Source organism: Cibotium barometz, chromosome 65 (genome assembly GCF_041138505.1).
Source record: "Cibotium barometz isolate CiBa-2024 chromosome 65, ASM4113850v1, whole genome shotgun sequence".
NCBI lineage: Eukaryota > Viridiplantae > Streptophyta > Polypodiopsida > Cyatheales > Cibotiaceae > Cibotium > Cibotium barometz.
In genome coordinates this window covers 25093634-25109385 of record NC_141110.1, presented here as the reverse complement: position 1 = coordinate 25109385, position 15752 = coordinate 25093634, and the positions used below count along the sequence as shown (strand labels likewise).

Sequence of the window (15752 nt, the reverse complement as noted above, 5' to 3'; positions counted from 1 at the left end):
CCATCTCGATTTGCATCCTCAAGCTCCTGAACCTTGGAGGTTTTAGGGGGAAGTGGAGGTTGAAAACTGAATTTTTGATATATATATATATATATATATATATAAGGGTTTGGGATAAGTTTCAAAGCCAAAAACTTGCAAAATGATTTTTTTTCACTATTTTGGGATCCTCCTTAGTTAAGGTCTTGGTGATGTGGAAAGTGCTTGCTACAAGAGAGAATGACTACTTTTGACCCTACAATTATAGGCTAGAAAGAGCAAACTATAGGCTCCAAGTAGGTCTCTTTATTGCCCTTGTCTCCTTAAGAATGCTCAAAATTAGCGTTAACCCCTAAAAATTAGGAATCCTTACAAGGCCCAAAAGATGTCCAAAGGCTACCTTATGACATTTGGATCCAGAGGCATCAGCAAAATCTTGAATAATGCATAAAGCCAGTCATACATTATCATTATCAGTTCTCAAGAAGAGTAAAGAGGCATGTGCAAAACATTGAATAACCAATTGTTCCCCATTGCTCAACTTCAGACTAGTTACCCTCCCATCATTGGACAATAGGAAATACTAAATTAAACATATGCTATAATTATTTAAATAATATTTTAAAATTATACTAAATTAGACATATGCTATAATTATTTAAATAATAATTTAGATTCCCCAGAATTATGAGGACTTGTATCATCTTGGAGGAATATCCTACAAAGCAAAAAGAAAGCATTGACATTTCCAACTTAGAAGTGCACTGACAGTGCATCGATATTACCAGTGGAATGGTTAAGAACCATACCGCACTAGGTGAACTCTTCACTTATGATAACCCCCTCCCATGTGTTTCAATGTGGTTTAGTGCCCTCTTACGCTCCCTTGCTGCAACATGGGTGCTCTTCATGTGGTCAATGGTCTGCCTTGGCTTTTCAATGCATGCTGCACCATCTCGATTTGCATCCTCAAGCTCCTTAACCTTGGAGTGAGGTTGAAGTAGGGCTTGGTGCAAACCACCTAACGTACTTTGAAGATCATGCGATTGCGAGGACAAGTAGAATACTCTACCAGCATCACTTGTTGATAATCTCTTGCAATACTCAAGCATCCAATTGTTACCATCTCCCGCATACTGAATAAATGAGGGGCAAGTCTCTAAAAGTTGGTGGGTATCACACAAAAGGGTCTGTTGGGTATAGATCTCCATCAACCCACAGATCCACATTTGTGTGACCACCTTGTCTCTATGCAATCTTCTCTTGTTCTATGAGATGACCCTTTCCCAAAGATGCATACTCTTCCAACACTCAAACATGCAAATCCACCTTGCATCGTTATGATGGCACATTCACACATTAGTGATTTTGTGCAAGGCCATGATTCTAATTATGTGACAAGCCACACAACCGGACGAGCTCCAAGTGGAGAAAAGAATTAATAGGTTAAGTAATGTTGGATTAATAGCTCTATGTTAATGTTAAGCCATGAAAGCATAGTAGAGAGAGAGAGAGAGAGAGAGAGAGAGAGAGAGAGAGAGAGGTATTAACGTCGGTAGAATGCAACACGAGGGCATATACCACAATGGCATGAAAGCATAGTAGAGAGAGAGAGTGACAATGGCATGAAAGCATAGTAGAGAGAGGGAAGGTGATTATGTAGGCCGTAAGCTCACAATAGAGAGAGAGAGAGAGAGAGAGAGAGAGAGAGAGAGAGAGTTGATGGTAGAGAGAGGGACTGTGTGTATGAAGGCCATTAGCTCAGAGTAGAGAGAGAGAGAGGGAGGGAGAGAGAGAGAGGAGGCTGATTTGGAGGGAAAAAGGTAGGGTAGAGATGGTTTAAGGTGAAAATTGAGTTTTAAAAATGAAATTTATATATGTATATGGGTTTGGGTTAAGTTTAAAAGCATGAGAATTCAAAAAAGATTTTTAAAAAATCACTATTTTTGGCCCCCACCTAGTTGCAAGAATGATGATATGGAAAGTGATAGGATAATTTGGAAGCATTTAATGAGGGTGATTTGGTGGCGGAAGTGGAGGCGATAAATGAGGGAGAAAAAAATGTCACATTTAAGGGGATAGAGGAGGTTTTAGGAGGAAATGGAGGTTGAAAATTGAATTTTTGATATATATATATATATATAAAAGGGTTTGGGATAAGTTTCAAAGCCTAAAACTTGCAAAATGATTTTTTTTCACTATTTTGAGATCCCCCTTAGTTAAGATCTTGGTGATGTGGAAAGTGCTTACAACAAGAGAGAGAAAATGACTACTTTCGACCCTAAAATTATGGGCTAGAAAGAGCAAACTATAGGCTCCAAGTAGGTCTCTTTATTGCCCTTGTCTCCTTAAGAATGCTCAAAAGATCCTTACAAGGCCCAAAAGATGTCCAAAGGCTACCTAATGACATTTGGATCCAGAGGCGTCACCAAAATCCTTGAATAATGCATAAAGCCAGTCATACATTATCATTATCACTTCTTAAGAAGAGTAAAGAGGCATGTGCAAAACATTGAATAACCAATTGTTCCCACTGCTCAGCTTCAGACTAGTTACCCTCCCATCATTGGACAATAGGAAATACTAAATTAAACATATGCTATAATTATTTAAATAATAATTTAAAAATATACTTATCCATACATATATACCCATCAAGAGCAGGTCTCTTGGATTTACACGAGCATTTCTGAATTTTCATTCTACTTTTTGCATTAGAATTGTACCTGTACATAGTGTGCTCATGAAGTTTCTTGAGATTTTAGTTACAAAACCAAAATGATGCACTCGAAGTTATGATGCTCATTCGTATTGCATGGAAAATGAAAAGGTTTAAAAATCTCACAACATCCTTTGTAATTATAGGGTTTTTTTTCTAGAAAAAAGCTAGAAAATTAGATTAGAAAAAGAGAAAGATTACATGTAGTGTTTTATCCAAGAAGCTTAACTTAATCTAATCTCAAACATAAAGATGCAAATATAAGTTTTTGTTATTGACACCTCCCAAACTAATAAATAAATAAATATTTTTGGCAAACACAATTATAAGGTTATGTTATTGACACCTCCCAAACTAATTAATAAATAAAACTTTTTACCAAACCTGGGGTCCTTATTTTCTTCAAAAACAACTCATTGTAGTATATAGTAGGAATTTGCAGGCTTGATGGGCACACTTGCCCTTCAAAATTGATGGGTTTGGTGAAATATAACAAGTTTTTTTGATTTTTAATGTAATTTTGGATGGGCATTTTAAAATTTTGTAAGCCAAAATGCTCAAGCTATTTATTCAAAAGAAGCCTTAGCTTTTATAAGGTTTCAAACCTTATAAAAGCTAAGGTTGAAAAACTTAGCTTTTATAAGGTTTTGAACCTTAGCTTTTATAAGATTTCAAAACTTATGGAACCATATCTTTTATAACGTTCGAAAGGTAATGTTCGTTAGTGCAAGACGGAAATGTTACTGACAAGGAAGTCTAATAGGACACATAAAACTTTGAGTTTAAACCCAAGAGAAAAAGAAGGAGAAACTTTGTATTATATTTACAGGACTTTAAACATGAGAAGTAATTTCAAGTAACATCAGTAAGAAGGAAAAACTTTGCATTATATTCATAGAGAGTGACAACAAGATAACAAAAGCCACGCATGACGAAATCACAAATATGAAAATCCACTTGACTGATACATGAATCCAAGACAAATCTACAAGAAGTAAGTGTCTTCCTCCTTAAGCTTGACAAACTTCCATACTTCTAGTGAAAGGGGCACAAATTCATCACCATCCACAATTGATTTTTTTAATTTTTCAGTTCTTTCCCATACGTAGATATGATTTGTTGTAGTTCTCTTGTGATTGCTCTCCTCCGTTGTTGTCAATGATAATGGGATTCCCCTCAGTCCCTAGCTTTGTGCCATGGTTGCCATTCACATCCTCTTCTTCATCATCATTTTCACTTTGATCATCTTCGTGTTGTGCATGAGGTCATCCATGTATCAGATTAAAATATCTAAGTCCAGGTGTGTCTGAGAAGAAAATTTCTTCAATGTCCATGAAGTGGGTGAGGTGTGGAAGCTTCATCACTTTCCACACAATAGTGGGTCTTCATCTGCTCATGCCGGAACCGGTTTTTGGGATAATCCATGATGCTGACGGGTAATATTTTCCCGTTTTGACCATCTTGAGTAGAGTGGTTTACAGTGAAGCACCAAGTTTGCTGGCTATGCAATTGTCCATGTAAACATACGCTCGCTCAAGTAGGTTCATTGGCGATAGGCAAACTTTGCTCTTCAAGTCTAGAGCATACAGCTACTGTCCTCGCGTTATCTCCTCAGTAGATGAGATAACTATCATCCCTTCTAATGTATGCATCTTAATCTACCTAAGTCCTCTACACATCACCAGAGCACCCTCTAGTTTGAAAAAGTCCCACCCTTAATATCTTTTGATGCTCTTGCATATACTAATAAGTGAGACAGAGCCATTAACCATTTGAAAATGCAAGTGGTTTAGAGTGCCACCGTTTTCTAATGCAAAATTCCTTTTTAAACATTCCATTCTTATGAATTCTTCTAATGGTTCCCAACATGACATAATAATGTCTCCATTGCCGATACCAATGGTTACTCACACTTCTAAAAGTCTGGTTTTCTTCTCCGGCGGGAATAAAGCAATCTTGTGGATAGATGGCTTAGATTCTGCATTTCTTTCATTTGTCATGGGCTTCTTCCCTTTTTTTTCGCATTCTGTAGGTCTTGCAGACAATTCAATTTACATTTAAGTGCACCCATTCACTTACTACATGCAAAGGTGCAATGGCAAAGCAAGAATCAGTTATAAATTGTGGGCGCTTCTTCGCATGGCAAATCTGCATGAGAAACACAACTTAATGAAGCATTTAATTTGCAAGCAGAATAGGCAGAACTTAATGAAGCCTTAGATGTACATTTTGGAGTCGTAGCATGTGGGTTATTAAACAAGAAAGACCATTATCAAGTAGCTACCAAACGATCGAGTGTGCAAATTTCAAAGCGTAGAAGGACCTTTTGGAGGAGTGAGAACACGCCTACGTAGACCATCAACTTCTCTTAGTACAATGGATGTAGAAGACTATTGTGAATTTACTTCGGCTCGTACCATATTGGAAATGGAACGATCAAGCTGAAGGAGGGGAACAAGGAACCATAGCGGTCCACTCGCATAATATTGTTGATATCGCTCGAAGGTTTTCTCTTGGGGGCCATATCAGGCAACGACTAAAAGGCCTACAAATAAAGATAATAGCGAAAAGATGACTATTGAAAAAGAAGAGAGCGATGACAGACATGATAAAAAACAGAATACGTACTGTCTGGCAACATGTCTGGCAACATAGGATAAGGTAGAAAGTAATCATAACAGAAAGAAGTCCATAACTTGCCATACAGACATATTCCACAATGAACAATTCTCCAACATGTGCATGCGCTCCATAGAAACAGGAGGGAAGTGGACAAAGCAGCCATGCATATACGATATATAGAGAAGCTTCAGAAACAAAAAGGGAATTACATGCACGGACGTGAATGTCGCACATAAAACTTGTAGGATACGAAGATGGAAAGAGCAACAACTGTCACAGGAATGAACAACCACCTTGGAAAAGAATCTGGGAGCAGCATCACAGACAATGCGAGCAAAGGAAATCGTCCACACGCCGCTATAGCATGGCGACAAGATGGAAAAAGCGCAACACGTGCATGCCCTTCTCAACAAGCCGAGAAGCAACAATCACCCATTCCACAACACTTGCATCCAGTTCAAGAAAGAGTCATCAACAGCATCCACATCAAGCCCGGAAAAATGCACACCATGACACCTCGTGCGTGGAGGACCACATAGCACCACGCGTAGGACCATGGAACAACAATCACCCATTCCACAACACTTGCATCCAGTTCAAGAAAGAGTCATCAACAGCATCCACATCAAGCCCGGAAAAATGCACACCATGACACCTCGTGCGTGGAGGACCACATAGCACCACGCGTAGGACCATGCAACACCATGAGTTGTTTGAAGCAACAAGGGAAGGGGCAGCAAACACGGAAAGCGGAAGCACCATGTCACCATGCAAAATTAGCCCAAAAACCTTGGCTAGAAAAGAAACCGAAGACGCGTGTCCTCAACCACGAGAAAACTAATTATTTAAATGAAGCCAAAAAATCGTTGTGGGCGCTTATTACCCTGCCGACCTTCCATGTTACTGCAGCACCCCATACCCTTCCTCTCACATGAGATTACAGTGCATCCCCCCACCCCCTTCGTCTCGCACTAGGTTACAACGTAGCCCCTCTCCCCCAAGCGACCCTTGGTCTCCTTCACAAACGAGTGTGGGACCCCATGGCAATTGCTTGCCATCAATACCGAGAGAGAGAGAGAGAGAGAGAGAGAGAGAGAGAGAGAGAGAGAGAGATCCCTGATCACGACCCTCTCCGCATTCCGCCATGGCTTTGCTTGCCATCAATAGAGAGAGAGAGAGAGAGAGCCTAGATTAGATAAAGTAGGACAAGGTATCCCACCTCTACGAGAGAAAGAATGACACACACAGAATAATACTACAGCACAAATCTTTGAGTGAGGAAGAGAGATGGGCCATGACGAGAGAGGCCAGCTGTGTGGAGAGAGAGAACTTACATGGATAACATGTGCCCACCTTCTATTAAAAGAAGGTGGGAGCCAAAATGGATTTTTTTTAAAAACGTTAGAGAAAACCGTTAAAAAAGGATTTTCAGTATATTTAATGGAAGTGAAAATGCAAAACAAAATTTTGGTGCCCTATTTCAAGTGTAAAAATCAAGCATTTTGATGCGGCGAAAAAGCCGATAAATTTAAAAAGCGTGAGTCGGCTAAAAGGATAGATGGGTGGGTCGTTCCGCTTTCTCGACGACTATGACTACAAAAAGCATCTACTATTTTGAACACGAGCCTGCACGCGCAGTGGTTGGGTGTTGGGGCTAAAGAAAAGCACCGGGCCTCATGTGACTGAAACTTTCCACTCTTCCCCCAACTAACCAGCCTGCCACAAACAAGATTGCTTCTCTCTCGCGCTACTTAACTAACAACAGCCTTTCTTGCATGCGTTCTTTCAGAAAATCAGCCCTACCTCTTCAAGGTAACTAACTGCCTTGGACACGCTGGTGGCGTGCATCCGCAATCCCCTATAAATATATATATGAATATATATATATATATATATATATATATGTCGATGCATTGATATCGCAAATAATAATACATCTTTTCAATTTTAGCATTCTGTTGCAGGCTTTCCACTATGCCGCATCTTGGAAAAATGTTCGGCGTCCCATTTGTGGCTCTCTTTCTGATTGTTCCATTACCATACGCTCCTTTCGTTGCAGGTTCTTATATAGCTCTCTTGTCTTAATAATCATTGTGTTGTTAGGCCTTCTCAGAGATGTTTTCTCATTGAGATGGCTAGATTGCATAGATTAACAGTCTGACAAGGTTAGATTTCTTGGACTAATTACATACTAGTCAATTATTTATTGAGATGGTTAGATTGCATGGACTAGCATGTTAATCAAGTATTGAGATCGTTAAATTGCATGGACTAACGAGCGGTTAGATTGCATGGATGAACATGCCACAATCAAGTATTGCAAGCATGATCATGCCAAGTATTGATATGGTCAGATTGCATAGATTGACGTGCTAATCAAGTATAGTGAAATTCTTTGGATTTGCAGGTGCTCCAGTAGGAGTGGCGTATGGTAGGCTTGGAAACAATCTCCCCTCACCTGCTCAGGTTGTGAGCCTTCTGCAAGCTAACAACTTCAAGAATGCCATGATCTATGACACTGATTCACAGGTGCTTGAAGCCTTCATGGGCTCAGGAATCAGCCTGATTGTGCAAGCAAGCAATGGGGAGCTCCAAGGCCTAGCCTCAAGCCAAGGCACAGCAAATCAATGGGTACAGAACAATATACTACCTTATGCATCCACCATCAAATACATTGCGGTGGGCAATGAGGTGCTCACAGCAGACCAAGGAAATGCTCAGTTCGTGTATCGCGCGATGAACAACATCTACAATGCACTTGTTTTGCTGAATCTCGAAGAAGCGATCAAAGTATCTACTACCCATGCTGCTAATGTGCTTGATGCGAGCTCTTTCCCACCCTCTAATGGCCAGTTTAGCGGCTCAGTTATGCAGCAGATGGCGTCAATCTTGGGGTTTTTATCAGCTACTGGGGCACCGTTTATGGCCAATGTGTACCCGTTTCTTGCATATATAGGCTCCAATGGTGCGATAAGGCTACCCTATGCATTATTGCAGTCGGGGGTGGTGGTGCCGGACTCGGGTTCAGGCCTGGTTTACACCAACCTGTTCGATGCGCAGGTGGATACGTTCATAGTTGCGCTGGAGAAGCTAGGGTTTGGGAATATCCCGCTTGTGGTAACGGAGACAGGATGGCCATCGGGTGGGGAGTCGTCAGCGACCGTGGGGAACGCGCAGGCCTACAACAGCAATCTCGTAGCGCATGTGACGGCGGCCAGCGGGACGCCGAAGCGGCCCGGCAAGACGCTGGAGACCTACATCTTCGCACTCTTCAACGAGAACGAGAAGACGGGTGCCGACTATGAACGCCACTTCGGCCTCTTCAACCCAGATCAAACCAAGGTCTACGACTTTAGCCTTTCATAATCAATAATATTTCATTCACCTCACCAATATAAATATATCATTCACCTCCAATGGGCTCATCTCAACACACTTCTTTATATATATATATATGTAATGCACCCAAATCTTATTTTGTAACAAAGCTTTCACCAGCTGTTGCCTTAAGGAAATAAATCTATTGTCTTCCATCTTCTTGTAACCCCTTAAGGCAACAAATCTATTGTCTCCCATCTTCTTGTAACCCCAAGAACACGTGTACTCTAGCTCACCACCCAACCTCAGGAAAATGTGTAATGTGTACTCTAGCCTAGCCAGCCACCTAACATCAAGAGATCAATCAATCTGTATAACTATTGCTTATACAGGTTAGTTAGCTATGTTAATGCACTAAAAGTAATCATAGTTAGATATGTTAATCCACTAAAAGTAATCAATTTCTCAGCGGATGACAAGATTGGATCTCTTTAATTTAAGGGTAATCACATGTTTTCTTGACTTAGACTCATTAAGTTAAACATTAGTCCGTTAATGGTAACTTGATTATTCTAATTGTCTTAGGACTATAAAGATTTGAGTGAACTTTTCTATGATTAAACATGAAAAAGAGATGCCACACTCATCCTTCAAGATGAAGTGCATGCTCAAGCGAGAGAGAGAGAGAGAGAGAGAGAGAGAGAGAGAGAGAGAGGGGGGGGGAAGTTTGTGGAGTGTGCTTGTTTCTAAAAAATGCAAACTACTTGAGGGTGTTTCAAACTCTAGAGCTCTCTAAGTGTAATCTAGAGAGAGAGAGAGAGAGAGAGAGAAAGGAATTGGTTGGAAGATGGTGGGGCCACACACAACAAATTAATTTATAGATTTCATAGTCTAAAAGTTGCGAGTTCGATATGGCCTAGGTCTTGTCAATTGGAAGGGCCCTATAGTGCAAGTAGTCTCTAAAGAGGAGCTCATTATAAAAGTCTTCACCCATGAAACCATGTTCTAGTCCTAACATCACAGTCTAGGGCTTAATTTTTTGAAGTTTTCACGTAGCAACACATATTGTACAGCAACATTTGTATTGTCAAGTGCTTTTTATAACGTTTAGTGATACACTAATGAAATTATGCTCGCATGGTTTTCTATGGCTACTTATATGATAGCGAGATTGTTGGCGTCAAAAATTGTATCTTTTTAAACTTGAAGCATACAACCACCATGGTTTTCCAATTTGGGTTCTAAATATGTATGGACCAAAGAACTACAAGTCACTCATTTACCTAAGTTGCATTACATTATATGCTATATAAGAATATGTTTATATGTGAATAAAGTTGAAATAATATGTTTAAAAATAGCATTTATATTTACACCCAAAAACTTACCTTTATAAGTAGTTTTTAATCTTCGACCTTTCCAAAAATTTAAAAAAAACCCATAAAATGGTAAGATAATTAAAAAATATTAGATTAGTATTAATTATTTTTTAGATTTTTTTAATGAAGTTAAGAGATTTCTACAAATTTAAATTTAAATAAAAAATATATGTATAATGATAAAATAATAATAAATATCACTTAAAAGTTTATCTTGTATTTGATTTAATATTTTTAAAATTTCAAAGGTAATTATTTTTTCTAGTTTAGACATACTAGAAGTGATTTGGTATCTATTAAAACCTTGTTTCACACTTGTCAAGTTGCTTAGGATATATTAGAAATAATTTGGCATGTGTTAGACCACAAGAGTATGAGCCCATAGTCATGCAACGTAGCTCGGCAGTATTGAGAGACAGTAGTGAGATATTGGTGCTAGCAACAAGAGTGAAGGCACCACATGTGGTATAGTAATCTACGTAGCTACTATCGACATGGATATAGCCATGTAGATAGCCACGTATTGGGAAAAAATATGGAGAGAAAATTAGTGATTTTTTTGGTGTTTGTTTTGGTTGGGGTGTAATATAAGTGCCTAAGAGATAGTTGTATCTTTATTATCTGAGAGTCACTAGAGAATGATAAATGTATTATCATAACAGTGGCCATATCTTGAATTGAATGTATACATGCTAATTGGTCTATCTCAAGATCCATATTCTCACTCATTGCAAGATCAACAAATAAATATATCTGACTTCTAGAGTGGACTCAACATGATCATCGTCACCCTTTGCAAGATGGGCAAAGAAATATATCCCACTACTAGAGTCAACTGACATCATCACCATCATCATCTCATTAGCGTGTTTGGATTTGATTGTATTGTCCTCATCTTGGGTAGGGGCACCTTCATCTTGACATCATCATCATCATCATCTCATTAGCGTGTTTGGATGTGATTGTATTGTCCTCATCTTGGGTAGGGGCACCTTCATCTTGATTGGTTTGTGGCATCTTGCACACGACATCTAGTTGCTCATCTTCAACTACCACCTCCACATGTTCATCTTTGACCGAAAGGATTCTATAATGGAACCTTGAGTTCAATTTTTTTTGTTAGTTCACAATGTATCTTTCTCCATTTTGCCAAAACATTGTAGAATTGATTGCCATAAATCCACTTGGATGCTTCTTCAAAGTTGCTTGAGCACCTTGACCACCACATCTTTGGACCACTTAACATTCAATATAAGAATTTGGAATGTTCTGAATTCAACCTCTAGGATGTTTTGAATAATTCCATGGTAATTAAATTTGTACCTAAGATGGAAATGACTCATGTAATTAGCACAATTTACACTCAAAACTAGAACAACAAGGAAAGAAAACCATGTCAAAATTTTGCACATGCATACCTTATCACTGTCCCCATTTTGTGTATTGCCTTATGCACTTTTTGGTCTCCACACCTACTAATGGATATGAGAAGAATGAGCTATATAGCACAAAACATCATAAACAATTTTGTGATATTATAATTATATAATAATGGTAAGTAGAATTAAGATTGAACATACATGTAACATATTGTCCCAATCATGTGATATTATAATTATATAATCATGATAACTAGAATGAAGATTAAACATACATGTAACATCTTGTGCCAATCATGTGATTTTAGACATGTAACATCTTGTGCCAATCATGTGATTTTAGACAATACATAATTGCCCCTTTTTTATTTTTATTTTGGTGAATGACCCCTTCAAAGATCTCATGACAATCGCCATAGGTATACGAACGAAGAAAATTTTATCCTTTACTATTTTCTCCTCCTTTGTCAAGATCCAAGGTTCTATGGGCAAGAGCATCTTTCTATTCTCTCAAACCCTTGGCCAAGTGATATAAAGAGGTTCAATCAACCTCAAGTCCTTCAATATATCTCTTGTCAATTAAGGGGTCCCAAATGTTGGATACCACATTTTTTACGATGTGCATTATATCTAGAAGATGATTGGCTTTTAGCTTTGTCCAATCTGGGAGGCGAAAGAAGATTCAGTACTTGGGAGAACTCCTTTTGTAGATGGAACAAACTTCTCATGACCATGTGGAAAAAAATGGTCATAGTTTTTATACACGACCTTAGAGGATGTGGGGGAACTCTGTTTGTAGATGGAACAAACTTCTCATGAAAATATAGAAAAATTAGTGATGGTTTTTATACACGACCTTTTTGAGATGGTGTTAACTACTCCATTGGTTAGCATAGTTTTGCCAAAACGACCTACTGTAAGTGCTTTTTTCATCTTACCCATGCAAACAGTTACATAATATTTGTAAGACAATGCTAGAACATATAAAGAAGCCTTACCATGCGCTTAATGTAAAAAAGGAAAAGTCTACAAACTCACTATACACAGTTGCTTAAGACTAGTAAAGATCAAACTAATTTGAAGTTTGGCTTACCTAGTGTGAAAACTATTTTTAAGTTTAGCTGACCTAGGGTGAAAACTATTTTTAATTCGGCCTCGTGTGAAAACTAGTGATTTGTATATAAGTCATTATTAATAAGCAATACATAATGATTCCCTTGTAATATTTTTATGATGATATCTCCTCCTCCTCTCTTCTTACTTGCTTCATGCTATTGAATCTTGCTTGATTAATGGATGCATGCTATCCCCTCACCCCTTTTATAAGGAGCATTTTGGTGTAACAAACGGAGTGTGGACGCGACATGAACGAGCTAGCACACCCACAATAGGAAGTTGTGGCACATACTTTGCCAACTCTAAGGAAATCTCTTGACTTGAACATATTTGGTACCACTACTGAGGACTAATCTAGGGCTTAGCTCCATTTTTCCATCCATTCCAAGCTGTTGGAAACACCCACTATTCTCTGGTCTTGATTAGGACATCACAATACAAAAAACATATGGTTTTGAAGCCATTTGATGTGTTTGTTTGTGTGTGTGATTTTTATTTGAACTTTATTTTGTATTAGGGCATTCTATTTCCATCTACTGGTAAGGTAAAACCCTATTTTTGTGGAGATTTGCATGAAATAGGAGCACAAGGGGCTAGATTTAATTGCTTCGATCCAAGAATTAGCTTAGAAATTGTGATTAGGAGTGGAATCCACTCTAATGAGATTGTCAATTTTTATTCATACATTTCATAGATTTTCATAAATTTTTAATGCATTGTTGGAATTGGTAGATTATAAGCATGCTAAACCTTAAAGAAACAATAAAAAAGAACTTAACTAATCACATCACAACTACTAACTAGGATTAGGACCATTAATCACACCCTACCAAGTCCAAAAATCTCCAAAATTATAAACCACCAAGCAAAATGAGTTTTTGCAGCGCGTAGAGGACATGTGTTAGGTCCGTGCCCTAGCTGGGCCAAGAGGATCCTTTTGATGGGTGGCTAGTCCCTTAGTCTTCAATTGACAATACCTCGATCTCTTGAAAATATAAGAAAACAGAGGGACCTAACTCTATCCTATAGGGAAACGTAGTCATTCTAATAGGAATCTATTCCTCTAATTGAATGACACTCAATGTGTGTGATCGAGGATGGAAGAAGTACGCACTTGGTTCATGGAGGCCAAATGATTTTTTCCTCTGTTCTTATGATGAACCGCGAGTGGCTCACTCCCCTGAAATGGAACTTGTTTGGGCCCTATTATTACAATGGATCGTACTAAATAAATTTGTTGGAATGTTACCCGACTCATCGGGTTCACCCATCCATGGGATGGCGCAGTCGGGGCATCCATCCACCCACTCCCCACCCACTCACCCATTCATTTTTGTTATCCAATTATGTCCTACCACACTTTGCAACATATAAAAAGCATGTTCTTTAAGTAATGATGTTCCACAATGTTCCTTAAAAGAATCTTTGAAAAACAACAATATTTACATCAAACAGTTACAACAAAATTTACACAAAAGAGACTCTTAAACTGGCTCAACAACCAAATCTAGGCATCGATATCCATGTCCATACACATATCCAAACCAATACCAAACCATTGATGATCTAGAATTTGGTCTTCCAGCATGAACCAACTGGGCATACCTCACGGACCATACTCCCTCATCATTGGCGAGGGCCTGCAAGCCGGCCTGACACCCCCTCACGTCCTGTTGCCACGTCTATTCACGAGGTGTGATAATTCACCGCACTAGCCTAGGACCGTAGAACTAGGCACGTAGAACTAGGCAGCATCATAATCACATGTCCACCCTCACAGTGTGGAAACCCGATTCCTTGTGGCATGGAGAGGATTACATTGGGCCGACTTCCGGGCTTGCTATCCGCCTACCACAACTATGCAAGCAAGAGCGAAGTTAGCTAAATAGAGGAGAAGATGTGTGTGCAGATTAGCAATGAAACCAGCAAACATATCCATTGAAACCAAGACAACATTGTTTTCATGTCAATAAATCATTGAGCAATAAGAAAATAATGATGATCTTCTTATCTAGAATCCTTGTCAACAAGAAAAAAGAACCATAAAGTATTCCGGAGTAAGATTACTCATAATTTTGCCTACTAGCCTTACCTAAGGGCATATATAAGGATGAAAGTGGCAATTCTCCATATTGGAGCCTTAATCTTTTAAGCCTCTTAACTTAAAAGAGGGGTGCGATGTTTCTACAATGCTAAACGTAATTGTTATAAGTTTATCTAATAGGAACATAACCTCACTAAGCAGGGGCAAAGTCACTTTCTTGGATGCGTGCTTCCTCATTTCCGCCTCAAATGATGTGCGGTTCATCACTTCAGCGATGTTTGGGTGCCATTGTAAGGCCCTTATTGGCAGAGAATAGAAAGAGAGTGGGGTGGATGCGAAATGCTAAAGATCACTAGGAGAGAGAGAGAGAGGATTCTAATGGATCAAACGAATCTGGAAACGGACATTGTTTGGGCTTCCAAAGCTTCTCTAAAATCCGAAAGAGAGAAGGCTTAAGCCCACCTTTAAGTCTATGCACATGGGGGGGGTTGGAGAGGGTGTCCTTCGGCAGAGGGCTCACAAGAGAGAGAGGATTTGGTATGTCTAGGCTTGGCTAAAGTGGCTAAGAGGGTGACTTTAAGTCTATTCACACGAGGGAGAAGAGTGTAGGACATGTCCTCTAGAGCTAGAGTTAAGACTCTACGTGAGTGCTTACCTCCTAGAGGGGAGGGGGAGGGGATTTATATAGGTGCATGCGCACAGAGGGAGTGCCACAAGGGGGGGAAAGTGTGTTCGGGTGTGGGGGTTCCATCTAGGCTAGATGCATGGATGGTATGTGTGTCCGGGAGAGAGCACCACCTGTCTAGGTGGTGTCTATGTACGTAGGGGGGAGAGTTGGCAAGGGGAGGGGGTACATGCACCACCTGTCAAGGAAGGGTATAGAGGGGGGCTAGAGGTGCCAACAGGTATATGTAAGGAGGCGTGCCATGCCATTGGGAATGGCAACCATCGTCTGGGCGAATTGGCGGTGCCTACGGATTTGGGGTGTTGGGCGGCGGCACCCGTGAATACGTGTATGCATGATTTGGCAAGAAATAAGCTTTTGGGTATCTGGGGAAGGTGTTCGTAGGCATCGTATGTCACCCGGGTGGGGGTTATGGCGAGGCCCACCGCGCTTGTGCTAGGGGCATTCGTCGGCCATCACAATTTTTTAAGGGAAATTTTACGGGAATGCCTTGGGATCCCGTGGGAACTTT

General features: G+C 39.6%; 1 protein-coding gene across 1 annotated transcript; it reads left to right on the top strand.

Annotated features, from left to right (window-relative positions):
* The first annotated feature begins 7026 nt into the window (after positions 1-7026).
* On the top strand, positions 7027-8989 carry LOC147603102 (glucan endo-1,3-beta-glucosidase-like). Its single transcript, XM_086797161.1, has 3 exons — positions 7027-7132; positions 7272-7379; positions 7728-8989. Exons 1-3 carry the CDS (start codon positions 7096-7098, stop codon positions 8684-8686), a joined length of 1104 nt encoding a protein of 367 aa, XP_086653287.1. The 5' UTR covers positions 7027-7095; the 3' UTR covers positions 8687-8989.
* Positions 8990-15752: the final 6763 nt, after the last annotated feature.

Bases quoted from the DNA above. Each gene is read 5' to 3' on its own strand.
- LOC147603102 (XM_086797161.1), top strand. From the start codon at position 7,096: ATGCGTTCTTTCAGAAAATCAGCCCTACCTCTTCAAG. The intron at 7,133-7,271 runs GTAACTAACTGC...TTTCAATTTTAG, and splicing joins ATCAGCCCTACCTCTTCAAG to CATTCTGTTGCAGGCTTTCC. The intron at 7,380-7,727 runs GTTCTTATATAG...TTGGATTTGCAG, and splicing joins ATACGCTCCTTTCGTTGCAG to GTGCTCCAGTAGGAGTGGCG.